This window comes from Terrapene carolina, unplaced genomic scaffold (genome assembly GCF_002925995.2).
Source record: "Terrapene carolina triunguis isolate 2854851 unplaced genomic scaffold, T_m_triunguis-2.0 Scaffold62, whole genome shotgun sequence".
NCBI lineage: Eukaryota > Metazoa > Chordata > Testudines > Emydidae > Terrapene > Terrapene triunguis.
The window spans coordinates 31,205,027-31,230,714 of record NW_020664413.1 but is presented as its reverse complement, the minus strand read 5'-3'; the positions used below and the strand labels follow the sequence as shown (position 1 = coordinate 31,230,714).

Here is a 25,688-nt window from a genome sequence, read left to right as displayed (position 1 = left end):
CACTTGGGAGGAAGTTTGATGTTGCGGACTAAGCATATTAGGTATATATTCTGCACTCACGATCCCTGTATTGGAGGACAGTAGGCTGCTGTAGTTGAGATGGACTTTACTAGCAACTAAACCAAGTCATGATTATGTCTTTTATAAAACAAATCGTCCCCAAAAAATGAATGACTGGAACACATGGACTTTTTGCATTTTCCCACATCTTAGCATATCTCCATGTAGCCATCTTCTTAGGTTTCAAGATAACTTGTTGCACCTTAAAAGAGCATTCAGGTTCCACATCTAATAGGATGCCAAGATCCATTCTGTAAGATTAAGTGAGTTTGGGTCTGGTTTTGATGCAATGCCCAGAAGATCCAGGCATTTAAACTGATAAGCCTAAGCAGGTACGATGAGAATTATCTGAGCCTTGTTTTACTTTTCTGAAAACCTGATGGAGCAGAGGAATTGGAGGAAAGGCATTTCAGTACACAAAGAATGCCTGTATCAGGGATCCACTGCCCATCACAAATCAGTACAGGAGGTATCTGGTGTTCTAAGCAAATAGATCCATTTTGTCCCAACTTCTTCAATATGGGGTTTACTGCTGAAGTTTTGAAGACCCTTTATTTTAACTTTAATGCCTGAAATTCATATCTGCAAAGGAGTTGCTTTTCCATGCCAGGTGGCCATGGAATGAAATGATGAGTCATGAATCATTCCCACAGAACCCTCACTTTGGAAGACAGCTAAAGGAAAGAGACTCACCGCTACAACAATTGAGGTCTTTGGCTGGAATGTCTGTCAGGATTTGTACTATTAAGTGCTTAGTGACTAGAAAGCTTTTCATAGTAGCCAAACTACTCTGAAAACTATTGCTTTGCTGTGAAGTCTAGATTAACCAGGCTTCCACAGATCTTAAACTCTGCGATAGTGTAGATGCACTCCCTAACCAGGCTTGGAATATTTACACCTTTCACTACAAATGGAGATGGCTTGATAAGAGACAAAAGTGGACATTATAGACAACCATATGCAGGATTTTGGAATGAGTGGCAACCTTATCAGAGACTTGTGAAGATTAGTTAAAGCACTAAGAATTATTATTTACTTGTTCAGACAAGTTCAGGTATGCTTGCAGACTGACAGTTTCTAGTATGTAATTGATACTTAGTCAAGGTTGCAGAGGTCTCATTCTCAGCCTACCAAGCAAAGTCATTTATGTACAGGAAACCCTTAGATCAAAGATATTTGAACTTTAGGAAGTTTGATCCTGTTACATGGTTGTATTGTAAAGTCTTCTGAATGTCCATAAACATGTCACAAGGCTAAAAAGATAATCACCCCTGAAGAATCTAGAATTGCTTTTCTGAAAGTATGCCTTTGCATCAGGATGAAGATAGATTAGACTACCCAAAAGGGAGAGACCTATTGCGGGAATCTGGTTCTGTTGGACCCGTCATCCAAATACAGGTAAACAAACACATTGAGCCCTTGAAAGTGTGATTCTGCTCTGAAAAGGAACATTAGGCGCCTAAGTACCTTTGTGGATCTGGGCTAAATCCCAGTTTTAGGCATCACTGCAATCCACAACACCGCCACCTAATCCTATAGGCAGCTATACTCACTCAACACCTAATTTTTTGCTGTAAAAGTATCCATGGTGCCTAAATTTCTCTCTCTTGGCATGTGCACTGCTCTCTCACTCTAGGTGTCTGGATGCCTATCTCCCACCTATGCCCCAGTGCAACCCACAAATGGGGGAAAAGATAGGCAGAGGAGACTATCTTGCCCATATAAATAAATAAATAAATAAATAAATGGAGATATCCTATCTCCTAGAACTGGAAGGGACGTTAAAGGTCATCGAGTCCAGCCTCCTGCCTTCACTAGCAGGACCAAGTACTGATTTTTGCCCCAGATCCCTAAGTGGCCCCCTCAAGGATTGAACTCACAACCCTGGGTTTAGCAGGCCAATGCGCAAACCACTGAGCTCTCTCTCCTTCCCTCCCTCCCTTCCCACAGGGCCTGATCCAGTTGGTGTGCTCAGATGCTCCTTCCGGAGCAGGTCAAGGCTGCTGGACGAGGTGGTGGTGTCCACTTTATGCCTTTTATCCAGTGGTTAAAGCACTCACCCAGGGTGTGCGAAACTCAGGCTCGATTCCCCCATCTACCTGAAAGGAAGAAAAGACTTGAACAAGAGTCTCCCACCTCTCAGAAGAGTGCTCTAACCAGTGAGCTATGGCATAGTCTGAGGTGGGGCTCCTTCACTCTCTTCTGTTGAATCTGTTCCACTTTGGATAAATACAGAGGGCTGGTCCACACTAACCCCCCACTTCGAACTAAGATACGCAACTTCAGCTACGTTATTCATGTAGCTGAAGTTGAACTCTCTTAGTTCGGACTTACCGCGGGTCCACACGCGGCAGGCAGGCTCCCCCATCGACTCCGCGTACTCCTCTCGCGGAGCAGGAGTACCGGCGTCGACGGCGAGCACTTCCGGGATCGATTTATCGCATCTAGACAAGACACGATAAATCGATTCCAGAAGATCGATTGCTTACCGCCGGACCCGGAGGTAAGTATAGACGTACCCTTAGTCACTGGGTAAAAAGAGAGACTGACAGACAGAGACAGACAACTATAGCCTGATGGTTACAGCACTCGCTGGGAGAAGGGAGACTCAGAGTCTAGTCACCCTATTAAAAGATTAATTACTTATACACACTGGAACAGCTTCAACAGTAGAGAGTCAGGGACCCCCACCTGAGAATATTCCATTGCTCAGTGGTTAGAGCACTCTCCAAAGAGGTGGGAGACTCCTGTGAAAATGCTTTCTTCCTCTCAGGAAGAGGGCGGAAGTGGGGACGGGGACGGGGCAATAGAACCCATCTCCCCCATATCCCAGGTGACTTGGCTAAAAGGTATAATGAGGACGCCACCTCCATCTTCTCCTGTTTTTTGTGGAATGATGCAGGTGCCTAAGCCACCTCCTTCCAGGAGATGAGTTCCTGGCTGTGGATAGCAAGCAGAGATAGGTGACTCCCTGCAACCTGGACTTAGGCTCTTATCTCCATCAAAGTGGCAGGGCTTAGAACACACCCCTTTCATTAGCGTCTCACACTGGCTAGCTTAGGTGGCTCCGCACATAGCATGCTGGCTTTTGTGGCCTGCATTCTCAGGCACCTCTCACCCCATTCATTGTATAGAGAGTCTAGGTGCCTAACTCAGGCTTTGTGGACTGCACTGTAGTTCCTGTGATTGTCTAGGTCTTTCTGATCTGCATGTTTCATCGTTCTTTAGTGATAACAAAAATTACTTTTTATTTAAACTAGCCAAAGAGCCACTAGTCAAGCTGGAGTCTGTTTTGACTCAAATCATGCATCTTCAGCAGAACTATATAGTTCCAACTGTAGAGTCAAATTCTAGCTTTAGTTAAACCAAATCAACTCCAATGAAGACAATAAGCATGTACAGGTGTAAATGAGGCAGGAATCTGGCCTTGAGACTCTTGACTACTTTTGATTATGAATAAGCCAGGAAGAAACCAACTTGAATTTCAGATCCAAGGCTGAGTTTGTGGAACTGGAAGTTGAAAAAAAAAATCTTTTTAACTGAGCAAATTTGACATAGAATTCACTGACACTCAATGGGCATGGAACTGCACAATGCCACTGCTCCAGAGCAAAATAAGTTAAGCAGGCCACCACTACTACTAGATATTTGGAGAAGACTTGAGAAGCTCTATCCAGACCAAATGAAAGCACCTTGTACTGGAAGGTATTACAGCCTATGCACACTTGAGATACTTTTGATGTATCGCTCTGTGACTTGGAAGTAGGTTTCCCCAAATTCAAGAGCCTCAACTTATTCCTGCAAATCTACAGCAGGTATAACGGCTGCCAGAGTCACCATCCAAGACTTGAAACGTATGGTAATCCTGTTCAGTTTTCTCAAGCACAACACAGAATGAAGGTATTTTAGGATTAAATACAACTTTAAAGTATGACAAAATGTAGATACTATAGACCAGGGGTGGGCAAACTTTTTGGCCCGAGGGCTACATCTGGGTGGGGAAATTGCATGCAGGGCCATGAATGTAGGGCTGGGACAGGGTGTTGGGGTGCGGGAGGAAGTGCAGGGCGTGGGAGGAGGTGCACAGTGTGGGAGGGGGCTCAGGGCAGTGGTTGGGGCAGAGGAGTAGTGCGGAGTGCAGGGGGGGCTCAGGGCAGGGGGTTGGGGTGCAGGAGGGGTGCAGGGTGTGGCAGGGGTTTGGGGTGCAGGAGTGGTGCTGGCTCCGGCCCGGCACCGCTTACCTGGAGCAGCTCTGGGATCGCAGCGGCACGCACTGGGGCCAGGGCAGGCTCCCTGCCTGCCCTGGCCCCGCTCCAGGAAGCGGCTGGCACCACGTCCCTGTGGTCCCTGGGGGAGGAGGGGCAGAGGGCTCCACGTGCTGCCGTCACCTGTGGGTACCTCCCCTGAAGCGCCCATTGGCCGCAGTTCCCAGCCAATGGGCCCTCCGTCCCCTCTCCCCCAGGGATGTGGTGCCGGCTGTTTCTGGGAGTGGCGCAGGGCTCGCGGTGCCATGGGGGTGGCAATCCCGCGGGCTGAATCCAAAACCCTGAGGGGCTGGATCTGACCCGTGGGCCATAGTTTGCCTACCCCTGCTATAGACAAAAACCGCTATCAAGTTATCTGTGTATGAGATAGATTTTTTTTCTAGCTACTTTTCAGAACCTTCTGGAGGAGATGTAGTTTGCTCAAGAGAGAGTTCAGCCTAGGCTCACTTTGTGCTTTAACACACCCATAACATGACATGGAGAAAAAAGTGACAGGGAATCATAACTCAAGATATCAGAACTTAAAATTCAAATTACAAAACTGCAACATACCACAGGTCAGTTTAAACAATTTGTAAAGTGGTTTCTTTTACTTAAAATAGAAATATATATGCAACCCCCCCTTACCTTCTGTTCTAGTTCATTCTTCCTATAGTTGATGGTAATGGAGTAATAATGCCTGTTCAGTCCATGAATTAGAGCCTATAAAAGTTTGTGGAAAAATATGTAACTAAAGTTACTATCATAGATATGAAAAATATTAGTAAGAAAGTGACTATTTAAAGCAGTCAACTTGAAATAGTTTTGAAAAAATGTTATAGGTAGCGTCAACCACTATACCTGCTCCTAACAATCCTTATTTTCCTATTTTAAAAAAAAATGTTGCTCTCTCCTCCATTTCCACGTGAAAGGTTCATACAAACAGGGAAAAAGTACAACTATTTGTAAACTGCTGACAAATTCAGTAAACAAGCAAAAAAAATTTATTTTCTCTCCAATCTCTTGTTTATGGTAAACTTAAGTCGTACTTGAAACAGGAGGTAAACATTTTTCAGACATAGGTGTGATTCTTATGTTGATACAATGTACATTTTAAGGCATGGCTTGGATTAAGATGCAGTTTCTAGAAACAATTTATGTATGAATATAACAAGTCCTTGTCAGTTGTTTTGTTCTCACAATGTAAAAAAGATATGAAAAATTACACCATGCAACATTTAAGAAGTAGAGAAATATTTGATATTCCAAATTATATTTTGATGATTTCACCCATTTATTGATGTCTGTTCCTTAAAGCTATCCATGGCTAGCGCTTGTTCCACAAAATGCAAGTATAGCTTTTCATTCTTGTGCTTCAAAATCCTACCACAATTAAAACTTAAGAGTTATCAAAGTTGAAAACAGATGTTTTTGCATGTGTTTGTATTCTATACAAAGAAATAATTAAACAGTTACATTTTACATGAACTAACTGTATGCTAACTAGTTTGCTGATTGTCAAAGAAAGATACACATTTAGCTTTACTGTAGTCAACAGAATCTCAAAACCAAACACTTGTCTATTTATTGTTAGAGTAATTTCAGCCTTAAGTTACTGAAAAGTTCTGTAGTTTCATTTGACATTCTCTCTCTCCCACCCCCAATTGAAAAATGGTACCCTCTTGTTTTAACTCAACTGTAGATAAGGGGAGGCTTTTAAGAGGATTTAGGAGTACAAGTCCTAAATAGACTTTGACTATCTCCCCTGAAATCATTGCGCTTCTAACAGCAACAGTTAATTCAACTTAGGTGTTATCTGAGCAAAGTGCAAACACTTAAAAAACCTTGCTCCATTACTCCTCCCAACAATCTTGAAACTGTACTATTAGTCACCACAACAGGTTAATTGGAACCTCTAAAATGTACACCTATTTGCGGTCTATATTTTAAAGACATTGTTCCTTAAGTGTTTTGTTTCACTGAAAGATTGTGTGTCATGCAATACTTAAGGCCCGTAATATTAAAGTCTTTAATAAGCTTGCCTTATGCTTCACAAAATGACTGATAAAATATGGGGGAGGCGGCATGTGAAATCCTAATCCCACTGAAGTCAATGGGAGTTTTGCCATCAACTTCAATGCAGTCAGCATTTCACTCAGGAACTTTAGAACATGTGTGTATCTACATTTGTTCTCTGTGGAAAGAATAAGTCTTAAGAACTCATATGTATACACTTGATTTCAAACTGCAATATTTTAATGTAATAATGAAATATGTAACTGGTCATTGCTGACTTGCAATTAGTGAAAAAACATATGTCTGAAATATGCCATGCTGCAACGACAATGATCTTAGACTGTGAGATATTACTTAACCTTTTGCAAAAAATAATGAAGCAGTATGATACTATGGGGGTTTACAAGAGAGGTCATTACATACAGCCTAAAAAAGCTCAGTAATATATTCTCTTGAAACAGGCAAGCATGGGCTTGCCTGTATCCACTCAAAAACATTAGTAGGTTATTTCATACTCATTATACTTTGCAGTTTTCACAGACTCAAAAATCAAAAGCAAAACACTTCAACCTTTTAAAACTAACTATTTTACTAGTATGAATATTTTTGCTCATTTTTTATGTATAAAAAGTGTTTTAACGCATAAAATAATAAAAGCTACCAATGTGTTGAAGGTAGAGGTTTAACAACGGCTAGCTGGCATCTCCCCAAACATAGCTATCTGATAGTAAAAGTTGAAGCATATAATTTCAGTTCTACTGTGGCTACTAATATTGTCTTTCAGTAGGCCGTATTTAGCAACATACATTAGTATTACTGTTCATGTAAATAATCTTCAGAGAAGTAATTAGGCTTCCTGGTCGCAACTATTCATGCCTTTTACAATACATTTCAAAATAAAATACATTTTTCTTCAGTGGGGGGGGAAAAAAAAAAAGTCCAGGCACAAGAATACAGATAAGGCATTAATCACTCAGGAGGATACTCTTGTTTTAGAACAGAAGAAGCTTCCTGCAATAAAGGTTTCGCTTCACTGAAGACCAGAGTATTGGCCTGAATAGTCAACACTAGAAACCAAATAGAGTAAATATTCAAGAGAGCAATTCAATGTTTTAAACTGTATACATTCTTACAAAGATATATAGAAACATTACACTCAAGTAAAGAGGATTATGCTTGAAATGGTCAATTATACATTCAAATGATGTATTCCATTCCCCCCCACACACACTTCATCAAATTACAAGATCACCAATGTAATAACCAGAGTTGGAGATGGAATATTTGTTTAAGACACATTAAAAAGCTGAATATATATTAAGCAAAAAACATGTAGCAGTAAAGCAAGTGGAAAGAGACCATAAGGATTAATGGATAGGGCATTTTTCAATGGTTGCTTGAAGAGTAATTTATTCTTTTATCACATATAATTGGGATGCTTACAGTAGATAATAAAACACCATTTACTCATCCTGGCTATAGAAAAGCTCAAGCCTATGTTAGCAGGAGCAGTTTTAAAACTGCAATACTGAAAAAGGATACCATTTGCCCTCTCTTGCATCACTAATATGAAAAAGCTAAAAAAGCTAGAGTATTGAGTTCCCAAATTCACACAAAAGATTTATTTTAATTTTTTTATTTTATAAATCTGTACTAAATCTTGACAGTATCTACTTAAATTCTGTGTTTACATCTGACTAATTTAGAGCTCAATCCTACACTCATAAATTAGGAGTAGACCTATTCAAATATCAAGTTAATTTTACATGCACATTAAAATACTGCAAAGAGGGATAACATATGAATTATAGCTGTAACATTTTAAGATACTTGTCACATCATTGTGATTAAACACCACTCAATACAAAACAGAGTTTATCATCATCAAATACTGAGTTTACCTGGATAGATGGTTTGTTTAAGTGACCCAGATTTGAAGTTGTTTGTCTTGGTTCATGTCCCAAGACCATCATATTAGCATTGATCAATCTGAAGGCATCAATAACAACCTGTAAAAACAAGACGTCAAGTCAATTCTTTTTAGAAAATGCAAGCAATGGTGCCAAGCAACAGTGGACAAGGCATGATCAACTCTCATCTGTTTTTGGCCTTTTTCCAGAAAATCTTTTAATTATAATATTAATAAAAAAGAACCTCCTGCTGACTGTGCCATCAGCACACAATTCTTTACTTTGTATTGTAAGGTGACACCAACTACTACATTTTTCATGGAACTATTAAGTTTTATGTACTTTTTATCATACAACATTGAAAAGATCAGTAGATATACATACTAAAAACTTCAAAGGTATGTATATGTTTGTCACCTAAATCTTATCTAATCAAAATGAATGACAGAGAGAGACTAAAACTGAAAGTGAGCACAAGCTAAGGGACTGTGTCTAAAGCCCAGTCCTGTCACATCAATTACACCACCACAATACTTGAAATGACAACAAAATTATAGCCAGCAAGGAACTTGCCCCATGTATTCCCTTCTAGTCAGATGCTTTTTGCTTCTTGTGACTAGGAAAGGGTCTATAAACTGTCTGATGGATTAAAAAGTCCTTGTCAGTGTCATGCTCAGGAGTAAGAAATAGAGTAAAAGACGACCAAGGTCATTTATGATTTAAGGAACATGGAAGGTAGTATATCCAGTTATTTCATTACAAATGAAAAAAAAAAGTAGAGCTTCCATCTAGCCTATTTCTATGCTTTGCTGAAATTGTTCAAGAAACCTTTGCAAAGAAATATTTAGTGGCTTCAGACAATAAAATAATCACCTAACCTGCTGCTAAGTGAGGTGAGATGAGATATAGCTTAGAACACTGCAGTTCAAAAACTGTCCTTGTCACCTCCAACCATCATTAGAGATTCACAACTACAAGCTAAGATTTTGATTTATTTAGCCCCTAATCCTACAACCACACCTGTGCACATAGCACCTCGCACCTATGCAGAGTTCCATTGAAGTCAATGGGGTGCCACATGGATGTATGGTTTTATTGAAGTGTTGAGGCCTTATTTTTAAATATTATAATTTTGTCATGTTCTTAAACTGGATTTATGCTTCATAGGTTTTAAGAGCTTATATTAAAATGCCTGAGACATTTCCACTACAGTTGTATTGTAATCTGTATTTCACACAATACTACATGGCACCAAGACACCAAGGTCTAATATACTGAGAAGCTAAATATCCCATTGTTTTAGAATAGTTTATTCTAGGTAAGCAAGAACAGAAGAATTGTCCATATTTTAAAAATTATTTTAAGTGCTTCTCACCAATTCAGGACTTCCCTTCAAGTTAAACAATTTAGGGTACTACCCATAAACCTACTTAAGTGGGAGTGTAATGCAATTATAATAGCATGTTAAAGGGCACAGAGAGCTAACAGAAATGAACTGGCAGAGATTAATATGGAAATTTAAAAATGTAATTTACAGTATTTTAAACTGAAGGTAGCCTAATAGCTATCTCACATACTGTACATGTCAAAGAAGCTACTTAAGTCACATCAAGCAAAACATTGCCATGGTTGATATGAGACAGATAATGATATACAAAGTAGTGGAAGATATTTGTACCATCAGAAGGACCATATTTTTTCACTTGTGCATGTGTGTTGACTACATGGTCCATATCCAATTTAGGAGGAGTCCATGTCTACTGCTAAATGCGTACAGCACCAAGTACAGCAATGATGTTCAGTAAATAAGCAGTTATAAGTAGATTGGAAGTTATAAACTTTTTTAAAAAGATTAAATTTCCCACATGGTCTATCCATTAAGCAGTTGTAAATTAGTCACTTGTACAATCCTGGACTCTCAGCTGATTGGCCAGACCCTTCTGCATCTTGTCTCTTAAAGTTGCCTTCAGCAAATATGTCATGGTTCTGCACTTATTAGAATTTCAGTGACCCAATTTATGCCAGATAGCATGGTGATAGATACCTTATAAATTTTTGTTAAAGACAAAACCCCCTAACATTCTCCCCTTCCCTGTGACACACACACCTACCTTCCTTCTCTTAATTAAATAGATAAACTGGTTTAACACACACAAAATTATTTTAGCACATGGAATTTTAATCTTGCTAAAGAAAAGTTTAATTCTTTTAATGATTTTGTAAACCATTAAACTTCATTCACCTGTAAGACATCAACCATGCTCTAAAAGAGTTCAATGTATCTACTGTTTCGTCCTTGTAATACAAAAAAGATCAATTATCTTAATAATGTTCACAGCAGATTTTACTTTAACTCAGACAGTTAAGACTCGTGTTTGTATATATAAAAGTACATCTTATCAGTTTTCCAACTCCTGAAATTCCATTTTAACCAGATGTTCTAATTTAGAAACATCTGCAAATGCCCAACTATAGTAAGTAAGGAGTACAAATAAAGTAAAGCAAAGGGGGGGGGGGGGGAAGGGGGAGAGAAACCGTACTGTAGTCCTCCAGAGACTTCTAAATAGGAAAATCAAGCAAATAAAAATTTACTCTGAGGAGCAAGATACATTAACTTGGCAGAATACCACAACTTAGTGCTTCATCATAATTTAACTTCCTAATGGCTACACTCCTAGACTGCAGTTTAAATGACTGCTCCACTAGAAATCATGGAACTTATCCAAAAATGCAATGGCATTTTTGACTAATCATTTGCTCCAATACTTGGATTCCATGTTTCCTTTTCAAGGTAAGTTTTTGAAAGGAAAACTAAAAACTCCTAACATATTAAGCATTGCAACACTGCTTTGATAGTAAATCAAATATTTTAACTACTGTTCACAATGTCACATTTGGATAACTTTCATAGCAAAATATATTAGACAACTAGCTGCTGAAATATTTAAGAACTATACTCAATATGGGTTCAAGTTTGCAGTCCTTACTCATGCAAGTAATTTCCATCGCTTCAATGGCACTACTCACATTAATAACGGTTACAGGCTCTCTATGCACAACTCTGGAGAAAGGAAACACAAATATTTGCTAAACTGTTAGCATCCTACTTGTTCAAACTCCAGTGTGAAATCCTAAAGTCACAATTCTTATATGTTCAAAAAACCAAGGGTATCTAATCTAGACAGAATACAGAAAGTATGAATTGAATGACATTTTTCTTGTTGGTAGCATTATGACAACCAATAAAAACTAAATACTTTAGCTACACCAAGATTAAAGGAATTCATCGCCATCACTATAGCAACTGTCTTAAGGAAACCAACATGCTCAACAACCTGCAATCTAAATTTAGATCTAGTACGCAATAAAAGCATAAATACAGCAATATACCCTACATTTACATTTCTGTGAAATCTTCTAATTGCTTTTTGCACAGTGAGAACAAATCGGTTCCCCCTTTAGAGCATCATATCAAAATAAATAGAATCATTAATGTCCAGTGCACTAATGAGCAATGGGTGAACTAGGTGTTAATTATGCCACAGTAAGATTCAAGGAAAAAGCCCTGGTGAGCACCTGGAGGTGTGCACAAACTAAAGTCTTTTTTCTGTGTTTATTTTGAAGTACAGCATGATGCAATCAAATGACAGCAACATGGTCACCTCATATTTAACAATGGAACTTTAGAGAGACAGTAATCCGAATAGAGAACCTCCCAGGATTAATTAAAGCAGAGGAAAAAATCCATTTTTCAGAGTTACTTTAAGAATTTAAGGGATTTACAGTAGTTCCAAATTTATAGTTTTCATTTTACTTATTACCTCACGACAGCATGCACTGTATTAACAAAAACAGTAACAGCTTTACATGAGGCTTTTAGACTACCTCTCTGAAAGCCTATGGTAGTAGGATGTTTTCCAGATTATGATGGTAGCAGTTATAAATATGCTTTTTTCACACTGCAACTCTTTCACCATCCTGACCATTTAATTTCTTCTGGTACAAAGTGTCTCAAGACTTTTCAGAGGTCACTTCAACAGTAGACAGCTTATAACAAAACCATTAGCAGTTTGGCTAGTTTAAGAAAACCTCTTACTTTCCTTTTTTGTTTATTATCACTGCATGAATCTGCGGCATATGATAGTTTATAATTTCTCAGGCTTGTTAAATTCATGTTAAAGGTCTGTTTTCTTGTTGAATAAATTTTGTTCATATAATGCTGCCTATTTCATACACTGAGTCTTTAATAGCACCTTTGGTCTATGCACAACTCACAGATCAAAACAGAGGACTAAAATAGGGGTTGATGATGCTATTTACATGTGTGATTCCTGCTGTCTTCTTGTTAGTAGCTTTAATATAATAGAAGACCTTGTCTGTTTTGTAATTAACACATCTTTACTGGAGAGATATTTGGAAGTGATTGCTGTGAATATACTGGTTAGTAAAATAAACACAATCACACACCACTTTCTGTTATCAGACAAATTTGTGAATTGTACACATTATACTCCAGATCAACAAACTGTGATATAACAGCCAAGTAGAAGACACATTTATATAACCCTTTATTTTTCTGAAAATATGTATTCAATCTGACCTTGCAAATATAATTAGCTTGTGGGATGTGTGGATTTCAGTACCATGGATGCTTTACTAATTGCAACTCTTGGAAATAGATACTAAATATTTGGAAGCTGCCAATACAAAATAAAAACTGTATCTTTTTGTACATCTGTCTTAGCTACAAGAACCATAATAATCTGAAAAACAATAAAGATGGCATACTTTTTGCAAGCATGTCGCTGGGTCAATGACCCACAATAGTTTGAGTAATACATTTTGCATAGTCAAAATTCAAATCATCTCCAAACTCAATGTCATCTGTAATTTTTTGGCTGTTTGTATGTAGCTATGCTTAATATGATCCAATATGTTATTCACTTTTTTCATGCTTTTATATCCTGTGCCTGGCCAATGAATTACAGAGAGCAAATTTTTGATTGTGTTTGTTTAAAAAAAATTTTTTTTTTTACTTTACTTCTGTATACTTATTTGAAAAGAAACTTTAAAAACTAGATTGATTAAGATGTTTGATGTTTAATACAAGGACAATTCTGTCTCTGTAAATTAAAGAACCATAGTCACATAACTGAACATTTTTTAAAGGAACAGACATTTTGTATTGGGAATGACAATTAATCTAGTTTACACGGTGGGGCCCATTTAAGCACTGCTTTGGGGGGCTGGTTTTTGGGGTGGAATTTTTAGTCAAAAGTTCTATATAAAATATTTTTTAAATGACATTTCAATTCTACAAGTTTTTGCAACAGCACATCTAGAAGCTCGTTTTACGAAAGCATACCTGTATTTGGCATGCCGTTCTACACACAGTGACAAACTGCAGACAGAGATAAATCATCCTTGTTATTCAAACAAACTTCCCTGACATCAATATTTGTGCAGCAAAAAACAAACAAACAAACAAACAAAATCTATTCAATATGAAAGTTGTCTTTAAAAATGCATTGTTACCCTGAAATTCAAGAATCTTGTTATTGTTTGTGGACAAACCTACCAGTGCATAAGAAAAAACTCTGCAAAAGATATAATGTGGCTATGCCAGGTGTGGAAAAAGAAGTAATGTCCCATCTAAAATATCTTTTATCACCTGCAACTGACCTGTTATCAACTGCTTAGTTTGTTTCTAGATTCTTTAAAAATTAAATGGAACATGTGACCTTAGAAGTGCAGCTAAGGTTTATGACCATTTCGTTATTTATGCTGCCATGCACTGTTAGACAACCACAAGTGAAGAACATCTTCTGTCCCTTGTAAGCCCACAGCATAAAAAATTCAGAGAAATCTTACTTTTTATGTCATTTCCAATGAAAAGCACTAGGAACTGAAACTGACTCATGCCAAATTCATATCGCTGAATTGCTGTGATTGTGAGTTTGAAGTTTGCAACATGGAAATTATTTATAAAATGTCAATTTTATCTCTGGAAAAGAGATTCCTAGGAGTATGTGCATTTTCTTTCTTTATCCTTGGAGAATTGCTTACTGTGGTCAAATCGGCTGCACAACTTGAATATCCATATTGGGAGGGGAGACAACTTCAGTATAATACATTTATCTTGACAAGTGAGGGCATGCATCCATAACTCACAAGTAGCAAAGCCACAAGTTTTAAAGCTATATGCCTTAATGAAGATAAATGGACTATTCTACATCCACCATGGTAAAAGGTATTTAAACATTTAATACTTTTCAATGAAAAGTATACTTGGAACTTTTTTGTTTCAGGAAAGAGAATGAACTGAAATAACCTATAAAAACAGTTTACTAAGCAAGCATTTATCACCTGATTTAGAGCACAGCATATCCAAAAAAATAATCAGAACACTGACACTCACTTTAACAATTGGTCTGTAAATGCAAGTTTTCGGATTTGTAATATTCAGTTTAGAAACTACATTATTTGTGCAGAATACATGATGCACTAACATGAACAAAAATGTTGAGAATGTATGGTTATAACATTTTTGCTTGCTTTACAATGAAACAGGAAGGAAAAATAGTGATGAAGTTGGAACAATAATATAATTTGTACTTTGTCTAATATTTTGAAAATTTTATTCTGAACGGAAGTACAAATATTAACACAGATACCTATATCATAATTAAATATGCAGGATCTCCTACTACAAAAATGTGATGATTCAAAAAAATGTAGTTCTCTAATAATTCAACAGTTATCAGCTTCCTGCTTTTCTTACAAATCAAAACCAAGACAAATTCCCTTTTCTCTGTTCTGCAAGTCAAAGTTCAAGGCTGAAATTTTGCTTAGTTCAGATTAGGATGCCTCAGCCTTTCACCTGTAGATCACTGTAATGAATCCACCTTTCACTCAATAGTTACTGAGTTGCTACCATTTGACAGATCTTTGTCGGTTATTTGGATATCTATAAAATAAACTGGTGATCCCATTCTAGCTCATAGTGGACGGATGTCGACATCACAGAACACTATCACAACTGGCATTCTTGCTGACAATTTCACTGGACTTGGTCAATGATTGATCAAGCATGCAGAATGAACTACTCTGACCTCTAGGGAGTCACTCTAGATCAGAGTTGAAGTACATTGGTGTGACACTGTTGGGGAAGCTGGTACCAGGAGTAAATGAATGACTTCAGTTTCAAGTTCTCATAATCTGGCCATTTATGGAACTAAAAATCAGTTACAAAGCAGACAAAATCTTGTGCTCTGTTCATTCTTGTGATTACTTACTACAGGATTTAAAATAGTAAAGATCACCCAATAAGCAATGCAAAGGTAACTCAAGGATACCAAGCTGGAACGGTCTTCAGTGCCCTTATTTTATGTAAGGCATAATTGATAATTATTTGACTGGCCTTCATTTGACTCCATTAGATCACTGGATAATTTTCCCAAGTCAGTAAGACTCTATATGGCTATGGAAAATTTAGACACTGAGCTGTGGATTTGCAGCATAAAGGATTGTTTTGGAGAGCAGTCTGGCTTTCTTTCTTCTTGTCTGGGAAAGTATGTGTTAAGGAAATCTAGTCTTAACATATGAAGTTTGAAAATAGCAAAATAAAGTTATGCAATTTAATGTGCACTGTTCAGTACTGAGAACTAAACAAAGGAAGACAGTCCTGTGGTCCACGGATCTTAACATCTAAGTCAGAAACAGGCAAAATAATATAGCTCAGACACATAACAGACAGGTTCAAATCAAGATCTAGAAATGGTGCATATATCTTAAGCAGAATCAGAGTTCTAGGACTTGATGCAATAAATTTGTTTTTTAGGAGAGCTCTCCATTAAGAAAGGGAGGTCATTTGGCACACAAGCAGATGAAGTTGTGGTTAAAGAGATGGCATAGCATTAGTTTCTGTGTAGCGTTTTATTTCATTTAGTTCAAATTAACCATGACCATTCTTGAAGAGATTAAATCTCATTTATGCAGGATAAAGCAAGCCAACAAAACTCTAAGGGACACAGTTTAATAATCTAGTGTTTTCTTATGATAGCTACAGTATGCTTTATCATTCTAAACTGAAACCTGAATATGCAAACCAATGACAGCGGGAAATATTATGCTTATGATGATTTTGTGGTTAATGCTCTGCATTAAGACTCAGGAAATCCAGGTTCAATTTCCATCTCTGCCACAGACCTCCATTGGCAAGTCACTTACATTCTGTGCCTCAGTTTCTCATCTGGAAAATGAGAATGTTTTCTCTCTCTCAACCTTTCTCTATTGAGATTGAAGGCTATTCAGGGCAAGGACCATGCCTTTATTCAGAACCTAGCACAATGGGGCCCTAGTTGAAACTTCTAGGTGCTACTGTAAAATAAATAGTGCATCTCTTAACTCTACTTTGAAAAGAATATGCATCTGGCCTGTTTCATAGCTAATTCATATAGATTATCCCTTTTCTAGGAAAAGAATCCAAAAAACATGAAAGGACTATGCAATTTAGAGTTCCCATTAGAAACCAAGTGGCTGGATGAAGAGCTTTTCGAAAATGGCAAGCTACCCAACATCCTGGGCACAACTTCTGAGGCATCTAACACATTATATTTTTGTATCAATACAAAAACCAGATTTTTTTCCCCCGGGCTCCCTTTAATGAGCAATAAATAACAAAATTCCAGTATCTTTCAAGCTCTCATGAATTATCTCAGGTAAATGACAGAACTTGGTTCAAGCACGAGATACTTTATAATAATTGCTTTACCTGACAAGATGCCTAATAGTTTTGTATGATACATGCAGTTTATTTACAAAAGAAGTTTCCTCTCAAAGAAAAGTTGATCCCTTCTGAAAATGCAGATTGCTCTTCTGTTACAAATTATAGATATTTTCTCTAAGTCACTTTGACAGTGTCGTTACTAAAAGGACTACTACAATCCACTGGACATTTAAACCACTGTTTTCAGAGGGATTTTTATATGTACCCCTATTTAATATATGAAGAGTACAAAAAACCCTATTTTGATGTGAGAAACAGATTTCTCACATCAAATATACACCTAATATCTGAAATTCTTGGTAAAATATCCTGGAATAATGTCTTAAAGTATCAATCACAGAAAACCAGTAAAGTGCCTTTGGAAAAAAACCTCACCAGAACTGTTTTCAGTGGTGCCATGACTTTTAGGTTGCAATTTAAAAATACACTGCAAGGACTGTCTATTTACCAGACTTTGGGGAAAGGAGGGACCTGATAAAGACTAATGTTTGGGGGGGAGGGGAGGAAGGAGAGGAATTGATTATGTTGGATGTATTGTTGTTATTTTTTGGTTTAGGGATGAGGAACAGCTGCTGATTTTGTAGTTTTAAAAAAAAATGACAATTTTTGGCAAAGACATAGTGAGCTCTGGAAAGACTTAAAAATGTTAGAAATTGAAATAAAAATGTCAATATTTAGCTATTATAACAGAGCTTTTAATCCATGTATTACAGAATGCTCTACCAAGATGGTTAATCATTGTTAGCCCCATTTTACAGATTGGAAAACTGGGGCAAAGAGAGGTTAAGTGATAGATATACAGTCACACAAGCAAATCAGTGGCAACAATTAGGAATAAACCCACGTGAGGTCACTTATTCTGGTGCCTATGTGGACTAAAATGAATTTATTTTCAAATGAATTCAACCCCAGAAATGAATGTAATACTTTCTGAACTCTGGTAACAGTAACCAGCCAACTTTAACCAGCTAACTCAAGCTTCACTCTTGTGCTTCGTGTTATGATAAACCTGCTGGGAATTATTGTTTTATAGACAGGATACCATTAGACAATATATTACAATTACTGGTACACAGTTATGGAGAAAAGTTGTGATAAACATTTAAGAATATAGATTTAAAGTAATAAAAAACCCACCACACTTTATGAAAGATATGAATAAGCTGAAGAAAATCAAGAGGATAGCAACAAAAATGATAAGAGGTTTAAAAAAAATGTGACCTATGAGGAAAAGTTGTAAGAATTGGGCACGTTTAATCCAAGGAAGAGAAGGCTGAGGCTTCAAATACGTAAAATGTTGTTGTAAAGAAAACAGTGATCAATTGTTTTCCATGTCCAAAGGTAGGACAAGAAGTAATCTTCTTAGTTTACAGCAAAGGAGATTAGGTTAAATATTAGGGGAAAACGGTCTAACTACAAGGATATTTAAAGCACTGGAGCATGTTGCCTAAGGAGGTTGCAGAATCCCTGTCATGGGAGATTTTTAAGAACTGGTTAGACAAACACATGTCTGGGATGGTCTGGATATACTTAATCCTGCCTCAGCACGGGGAGATTGATTAGATGACCTCTGAGGGTCCAAGCCCTACGTTTCTATTATTCTGTTTTCAAACAGCACCTTGAATCCTAGTCAAAGCATACCCTAAAAGTTAAATTGCAATTTAAGCCATGTCTACATTAAAAACTTCTGCTGGGTAGCTGTGTTGGTCAAGGGTACGAGGAGGTATGATCTGTGAACACAGTATTGCCGGCAAAATGGTGGGTACAGTTGATTTCTATAGGCTAAATATCTTTTTAATATGAGCAGCACTGCGAACGCCAACTGTTTAAAAAATCATGATAGGCCCCCCCCAAAATTATGTGACTGGTTTAAAATAATAATTTGAAGGGTTATTTTTATTTCCCTTCTGGGTTTGCTCCTTTAAAGCACACACTGGTCATGTTTTCAAGCTTTTTGCCATAACCATGAGGGATAGAAACTTATTCTTTAAAAAAAAAAAAAAATGAAGGCTTAGACTTTTATTTAATCATTTGACTTCAGAAGATGGAGCTTTAAGATAAACAATACTGCATGACTTGCAATATAAATCACAAGAGTTGGTAACAATGACCTCACTGCACGTTGAGCAGTGGGGATTGTCGTCTGGCTTGTAGGAAAAGGCATCTCCCCTTCAGAGGCTAAATACCCCAAGAGTTATTTGCTGCAGTAGCTTCAGACCAGGTAAGCATGGGGACACTGACCCATGCCCCACCCAGGGGACCAGAAGAGAGCAGAGACTATTTAGGTCCACGCCGGTGCAGGAAAAGCCCTCTTTTACCTGGATCAGGCATAGTAGCACCCACACTCCCACACAGGGAAGTAGTTAAATACCAGGTTTGTCATGATCCACTGTGGGCATTACACTAGTCACACTCCTTTCTCAGAGATCTGGAGAGGAATTTTTCCCTCAGCAACAGATTGGCAGTTTAGCTGGTGTGAACATGAAACAGGGGTTAGGCTATGATGTCGCAACTCATTATGTAAGTGTGGGGCAGGTGTCCAGTGCAGGTACTCCATAGGGAAAGAATGCAGCGATCAGATAAAATGGATTGGTAAAGGATTTAAAGGAGTTATTCTACAAAGGAGAGGAATTTGGGGGTGGAGGGTTCATGCACCTATGACTGGTATGGCAGAGAGCCAATCCTATCCATCCTTATTCAAAAGGGGAGTGAAGTCCCAGTAGCTAGTTGGCTGGCAACCAGAATGGGTAAAGGGAGAGCGCTGCCAGCAGCTTGCCCACCAAGGTATACGTAAATTATTATGGAATTACCTGCCCTGTACCCTTTTACCTGCCAGATACTCCTTGACATTTAGGAATAAAGTTGCATAATAAACCACATCCAGTGTCTCCTATCCTCCTTCTGGCATAGTTGGACAACGTCATAAGAAAAGTTGTGAACTATTTTTATATTTACAAAAATACCAGACTACACTTGCACTTACTCATATTCAAGATTAGGCAATATAAAAAGACAGCAGAAAAAGTCAAAGTCTAGTTGACATTCACAGTTACAGCAAAGAGTAGATAATACACTTGGTCTTAAGTGCTGTAGAACAGAAGTGTTATTTACTGTGAAGATAAGATTTTTAGCAATTAATTTAATATGAACTCTGATCTAATTTAAAAATGCAGCAATAGAATACACGTTATTTGACTTTGATACAATATAAAGCAACCTGTCCTGATTTTTAACAACACAGGAAGAAACAAAGGGAAAATACATACTGATGACTAAGGAAATCTAGTACATATTTTATCAAAATATTTCACTTTTCCCTTCCAAATATCAGTTATGTAATCAGGAACTTAAGACATTTGGGTCAATTTAATTCCTTTTTAGTATTTTCTAGAGCACCAGAAGCTTATTTGTTTTTAAATCACTTATATTATGGTTTGATGAATACTTATATAGGCAAGCTTTTTGCTTTGAAAAAACTAAGAATAGACCCCAAATTTAGAATGGACCCCAATTTTGCTCTGTCATAATGATGTGATGTCAAAGAGTTCACATATAATTTTATAACAGATGAGCACTCTGAGGTAATGGTAATATTTAGATGAGCTGGTTGGTAGCTTTAATGTAATCTTGCTATATAACTACTGTATACAGAAAACAAATATTTTCAAACTATTTATAAAATTATACTAATGTCATACATCTATATTAGAATTTATTTTAAATAATTGGTCTACAGTACAATGGAAGTGCATGCTCAAACAAAACACCTCAGCAGTATTTTAAAGCAGTAACCACCTAGCCAATTTCTGTACGTTCTGTAGTTTTTCTAATCCACTCTCCCTGTGGTTGAGCAAAATCGAATTGCCTCTCACATTTGCAGACAGCTCTGTGAAGGTGATAATAGAGCTGCTCCCTGCTGTCATGAGGCAGGAAATAGGAAAATGGCATATGGGGCTAGAAAGAAATAAAAAAAAAGAACTAAACAAGAACAAAAGAGATTTCAACAAAGGACAACTATAACCCAATGTGCTTTGCAAGTTAATCTTTTCATAATCATTTAACATACTTAATCATTTATCTGCATCATTACTCAAAAATCTAAATGGCTGAGACCAAGTCTTTAGGGAAGTTTTTATTGTCTAAAACAGTTGGAATGCAGATACCACCAGAAACTGTCATGTGCAATGCTTATAAAATAAAGCACTATTTCTGCTCATGTTAGGGGCTGAACCCATCCCAATTTGCAATTAGTAAGCTTTAACTATCTGTCCAAAATTTAATATCTCAAATTTTAAAACACTATAGACCTGGATTATCTGTTTATTCAAAAAAAGGCTCAAATGGTAGAAGTGTTGAACGGTTCTTGAATAACAAACAGACGACTAGGTTAGAACTGATTATTCCAAATATACAATATGGCTTAAGGCTACAGATTTGCTCAGGGACTTTTGATGTAAGTGTTGGAACAAATGAAAATGGTACACTTTCAGTAGAGTTTTTTGATTCATTTATAACCAGACAGAATATTAAATGAGTCAGTGAGATTTTTGAAATGTGGGTCCAACATTCAAGAACTAATATGCATTTTATAGTGTTTTTATTTCAAATCTTAGTTAAGTAGATCATAAAAAAAACCCTACTGTACCTTTCCTTTTACGCTCTGGATAGGATCCACCACCACAGCTACAGCTCTTTCCGATAGAGCTTCAAAGCTCTGCTGAGTATTGATATCCACACCAGACAGCCAACAGCCAAAGCCAGGATGACTATGATACCAACCAACAACCATCTCAGGCCTGAAACGAAGAGGGCATTTAGAAATTCCTAGCAATAAAAACATATGATATGAAACAAAACATTGAAGTAACAGGGTATCAATTAGAATGAGAAAAGAGACACACAGGTGTGAAAAAAGCACCATTAGAAACATTTAAATTACTCACCATAGTATGGTGAAAACATGGAAATGAATAAGTGCGACAAAGGAGTGTTATCATTAAGGGATGCACATTAGCAGTGGTAGATCAAGCTTTCAGTTTTTCACCCTGTTACCACACCTTCCCTGAACCAGTTTTTACCCTTTCAGCTCAAGTAAATATCTATTCTTTAACTCCTTGGAGTCAAGAGTTGAATTTTCACGGCAGAAAGTCCATTTCAGACATGGACGATGGGAACAAACGGCGGGAAAGGATTAAATATCAATTAAACCAGCAGTAGAACTAGGAACTCAGTCAAAAAGCAATTTGCACTGTTCTGCTCAGCTGCTGAGCCTTTTGCTAACATTAATTTTGAAGTTTTTTCCACAGTAAAAGAATTTGAGCAAGCAGATGACAACTGTTGAGAGGTACAGAGTGAAATAAAAATTTGTTTAAACATGAAGATGCTTTTTATCAAAATGTTTTTTCCCCTTTCTTTTATATACACTAAATGTAACCCTAGGCCTGTAAATAAAGCTAAAATACCCAAAGTTATAATGCTTTCCTATTTTATAAAGTACAAACATTAGTTCCTTTAAATTGAGTTATTTTCTAGCAACTCCATATACTAACTAGAGGGGCATTCAAACTAAAGCTTACTATTATGATAATAATAGAAGGAAATTTAGGATACTCATCTGGATGTGAAGTCTATCTCTTGTAAACCATGGGGAGAAGTGGGTTGCATAACATGCGATAGTCGTCATAATACTGGGTCAATTATTACTGATTAACATTAATGAACACCCCACAGATCACAGGTCTTGCAGGCAGTATATGGAATGTGCAGCCTAAACCCACGCAGTACACCACTTAAACTTTTCGATGTTGCTTTGAAACAGTTACCTTCCTGTCTGCTTTAGCATATCCAACATTTTGGCTTGAAATACAGGATCAACTGCCTCTACACTGACACCCTGATTTTGGAAGAGAGACAGCATTAGTGTATTTACATATAAAGTAATTTAAAAGATAAACATGCATGCGAACACTCTCTTCTTGCTCTGACATAAAATGATCTAATAGCTTCAGTAATAAAGAGACATTACTCTTTACAGTTTTATTCAAGTTTGTCTACTTGAATTTTTTTGGAAATTGTCTAATTTTTAAACAAATCAAAATTCTAATAGAGCATTATTTAAATATAAGAACAAATCTATTCCTATAGTTCCTTGAAAAAATGCTAAGTTTTCTGTTTAAAAGGGTGTTTTGGGTGAGCATCACCACCAACCATGCAAAAAAACCATTCATCCGTCCTCCTCTCCATTTCTTGTTTGTGCACACTCCTTCCTGCTGCTTACTGCCAGCCCAGTTTCGGCTCTGTTGCCACTGTTAAGGGTATATACCCTCTTGCAGAGCCTGGCAAAGGGCATATACCATCAACAAAGGCAGTGAACTCACTATGTACAACATGCTAGCAAATGCATAAAATAAACTGAGAAAGAATTCTCTAATATTTCAATTACATGTAATCTTGATGGTAATTAAGGAAACTGCCTCTTTAATTAAGACCAATATTTCATTTGAGCTACATACAGCGCCACTATAAATTCCAATTCCAGCTCCCAGTTCATTGCCCTCTTTTAATAAAATTCAATTTCTTAACCTCAAGTAAAACCAATCATGTTTCCACACTAAGGAAATATCATCTAACAGTCATGCCACTAGAGTACAAATTCTGCCCCAGAGAAGCGATTCAAATTCACAGTTTCAGCAGTGCCACTACAGTTAAGGGCATGGCATCATTTCCATCAAACTCTTATTTTCCAGAGTTTGCAACTTGGCCTTAATACTTCCATCAGTACTGCAACTGGATATACAAGGTTTTGAAGTCACCAGTTTACAAACTTTAAACACTGTGGTACTACACCTATGGACAGCATAACGGCCTCAGTTAAGGACTTAGTGTGAGCCATAGCTTAAACCCCTAACCAAGTTCAACTTAAACATTATCTTAACAGACTTTAGACATTTAATATGGGCATAATCCAGACATTGATATCATTAGTAGTTTCTCATACCTTATGTGTGTTGGGGTGAGAGGAAGGAAAATCATAACATGATGTACAATTATTTAATGTGAGAGAAAACATTTACTTTAGTTCCTACTGAAAAGTACTCACGGTTCCTGATTGTGGCATAGCAAACACATCAATCACTCTGACGGTATAATCATCAACAAATTCTCCAAGCATCAGACCCATAACTTCCATAGGAACACCAGCACGACCATGTTTCAACATCTAGAAGTGAGACCAAAGTTACAATGACATACTATGGTATGATTTACAAGAGATTCAGGGTTTGATTTGGGATAGTTCTGCCTCTACCAAAGTGCCACTGTTCTTATTTTTATTTTACTCATTAGTTAACAGCGTGTTGTGCGTTCTGAAAATGTAAAGCTTTGGAATAGGGCTAAGAATAATACAAGCAATAAAGATTCGTGGCAAGAAAGTAACTGGAACATTTACAATAAAGATTCTCTGACTAGATTTAAACAATCTGGTCAAAACCCAAGTTGTCAACACTACAAGTCTATACACTTTTTTCATTTTATGTAATACTGGACAAATATAATGCTTTGTAGCTTAAGTGCTATATACAGTAAAGAGTGTAGAATACTTACTTTCAGCAGTGCAAGGGAAGAGATATAAACCTGTTCTGCCGTATCCACCGCAGGAGCATCTGTAGGTGGCCCCTACAAAACAGAATAAATTATTAACTATTTGCTCCACATTTATTGCATCATTTTCCAATTATTTTTATTTTATTTTGCACAAAATTATAAGACTAAGAACAATGTGCATCTGACTGTGCTTTTATGTACAGTAAATCCATTGGTTGCAGTGTTTACAACGAAAACATAACAGCACTTTTTTTTACACTAACCTTTTTTGCAACTTAGTAGAAGTTACCTATGATATCTAGTTAAATTTAAAAATCAATCTAGATATCTAGCCAGAAATCAAATCAAATAAACTGGTAAATATTGTGCTGGGTGCAAACCTGTTACAAAACATACGGGATCAGTGATGAGTTTCCATTAGTCAGAGGTATGTCTTTCAGCAATGCTAACCTTCCTCAGCTGTAAAATATCTCCAATTCACCAATTAACTATGTGTTTCTTACAGTGGTGTGAATGTAAATGCTGCTGGGCTAGCATGATTAACTGGCACCAACACAAACAGCAGTTTCCCTTTGCTTCATCTGTTTTCAGTTAAAGAAGACTTGCAGATAAAGGCAACGGGAGCACTTCTCAGATACATTGGTACAGTGAGCATAAAATGGACCTCCAATCCCTAGGTGGAAAAGCTGTGAACAAAACACTTTGCTCTTTGCTTTATGAGTTGTTATTCAAAAATTAGCACAATTGTCCCAGGTGTGAATGATTGGTTGAGGAAGATATTGTGTTACTGCTAAAATGGAAAAAAGTACAGCAGGCTATTTGAAGGTAAAACTATGCTGTTCTTGGGAAATGAGGGACAAGATGATGACCTTCTCTAGACAACCACATCTCATTTTATCCCTATACTGCCCAAGTCATAGTACTTCATTAGTCAAGTGTGTTTGTATTATAGTCTTCATAAAAGGAGACAACAGGGCACATTTGCTCTTAGTAATGCTGCGTAAATGTGGAATAACTAGAAAAAATTCCAGTGAGGAAAAAAAAAGGCCAGTCCATGATGAGTGAAGG

General features: G+C 37.2%; 1 protein-coding gene across 1 annotated transcript in view; it reads right to left on the bottom strand.

Moving 5' to 3' along the window:
• Positions 1–25,688, bottom strand: part of PSMD14 (proteasome 26S subunit, non-ATPase 14) — a 51,481-nt gene that overhangs the window by 5,783 nt on the left and 20,010 nt on the right. Inside the window, exons 3-8 of the mRNA XM_029910570.1 lie at positions 24,621–24,692; positions 24,118–24,237; positions 22,841–22,911; positions 21,664–21,814; positions 8,222–8,329; positions 4,953–5,027 (exon numbers count right to left, since the gene is read on the bottom strand). Coding sequence (XP_029766430.1) covers positions 4,953–5,027; positions 8,222–8,329; positions 21,664–21,814; positions 22,841–22,911; positions 24,118–24,237; positions 24,621–24,692 — 597 coding nt within the window. The remainder of the gene's footprint in view (positions 1–4,952; positions 5,028–8,221; positions 8,330–21,663; positions 21,815–22,840; positions 22,912–24,117; positions 24,238–24,620; positions 24,693–25,688) is intronic.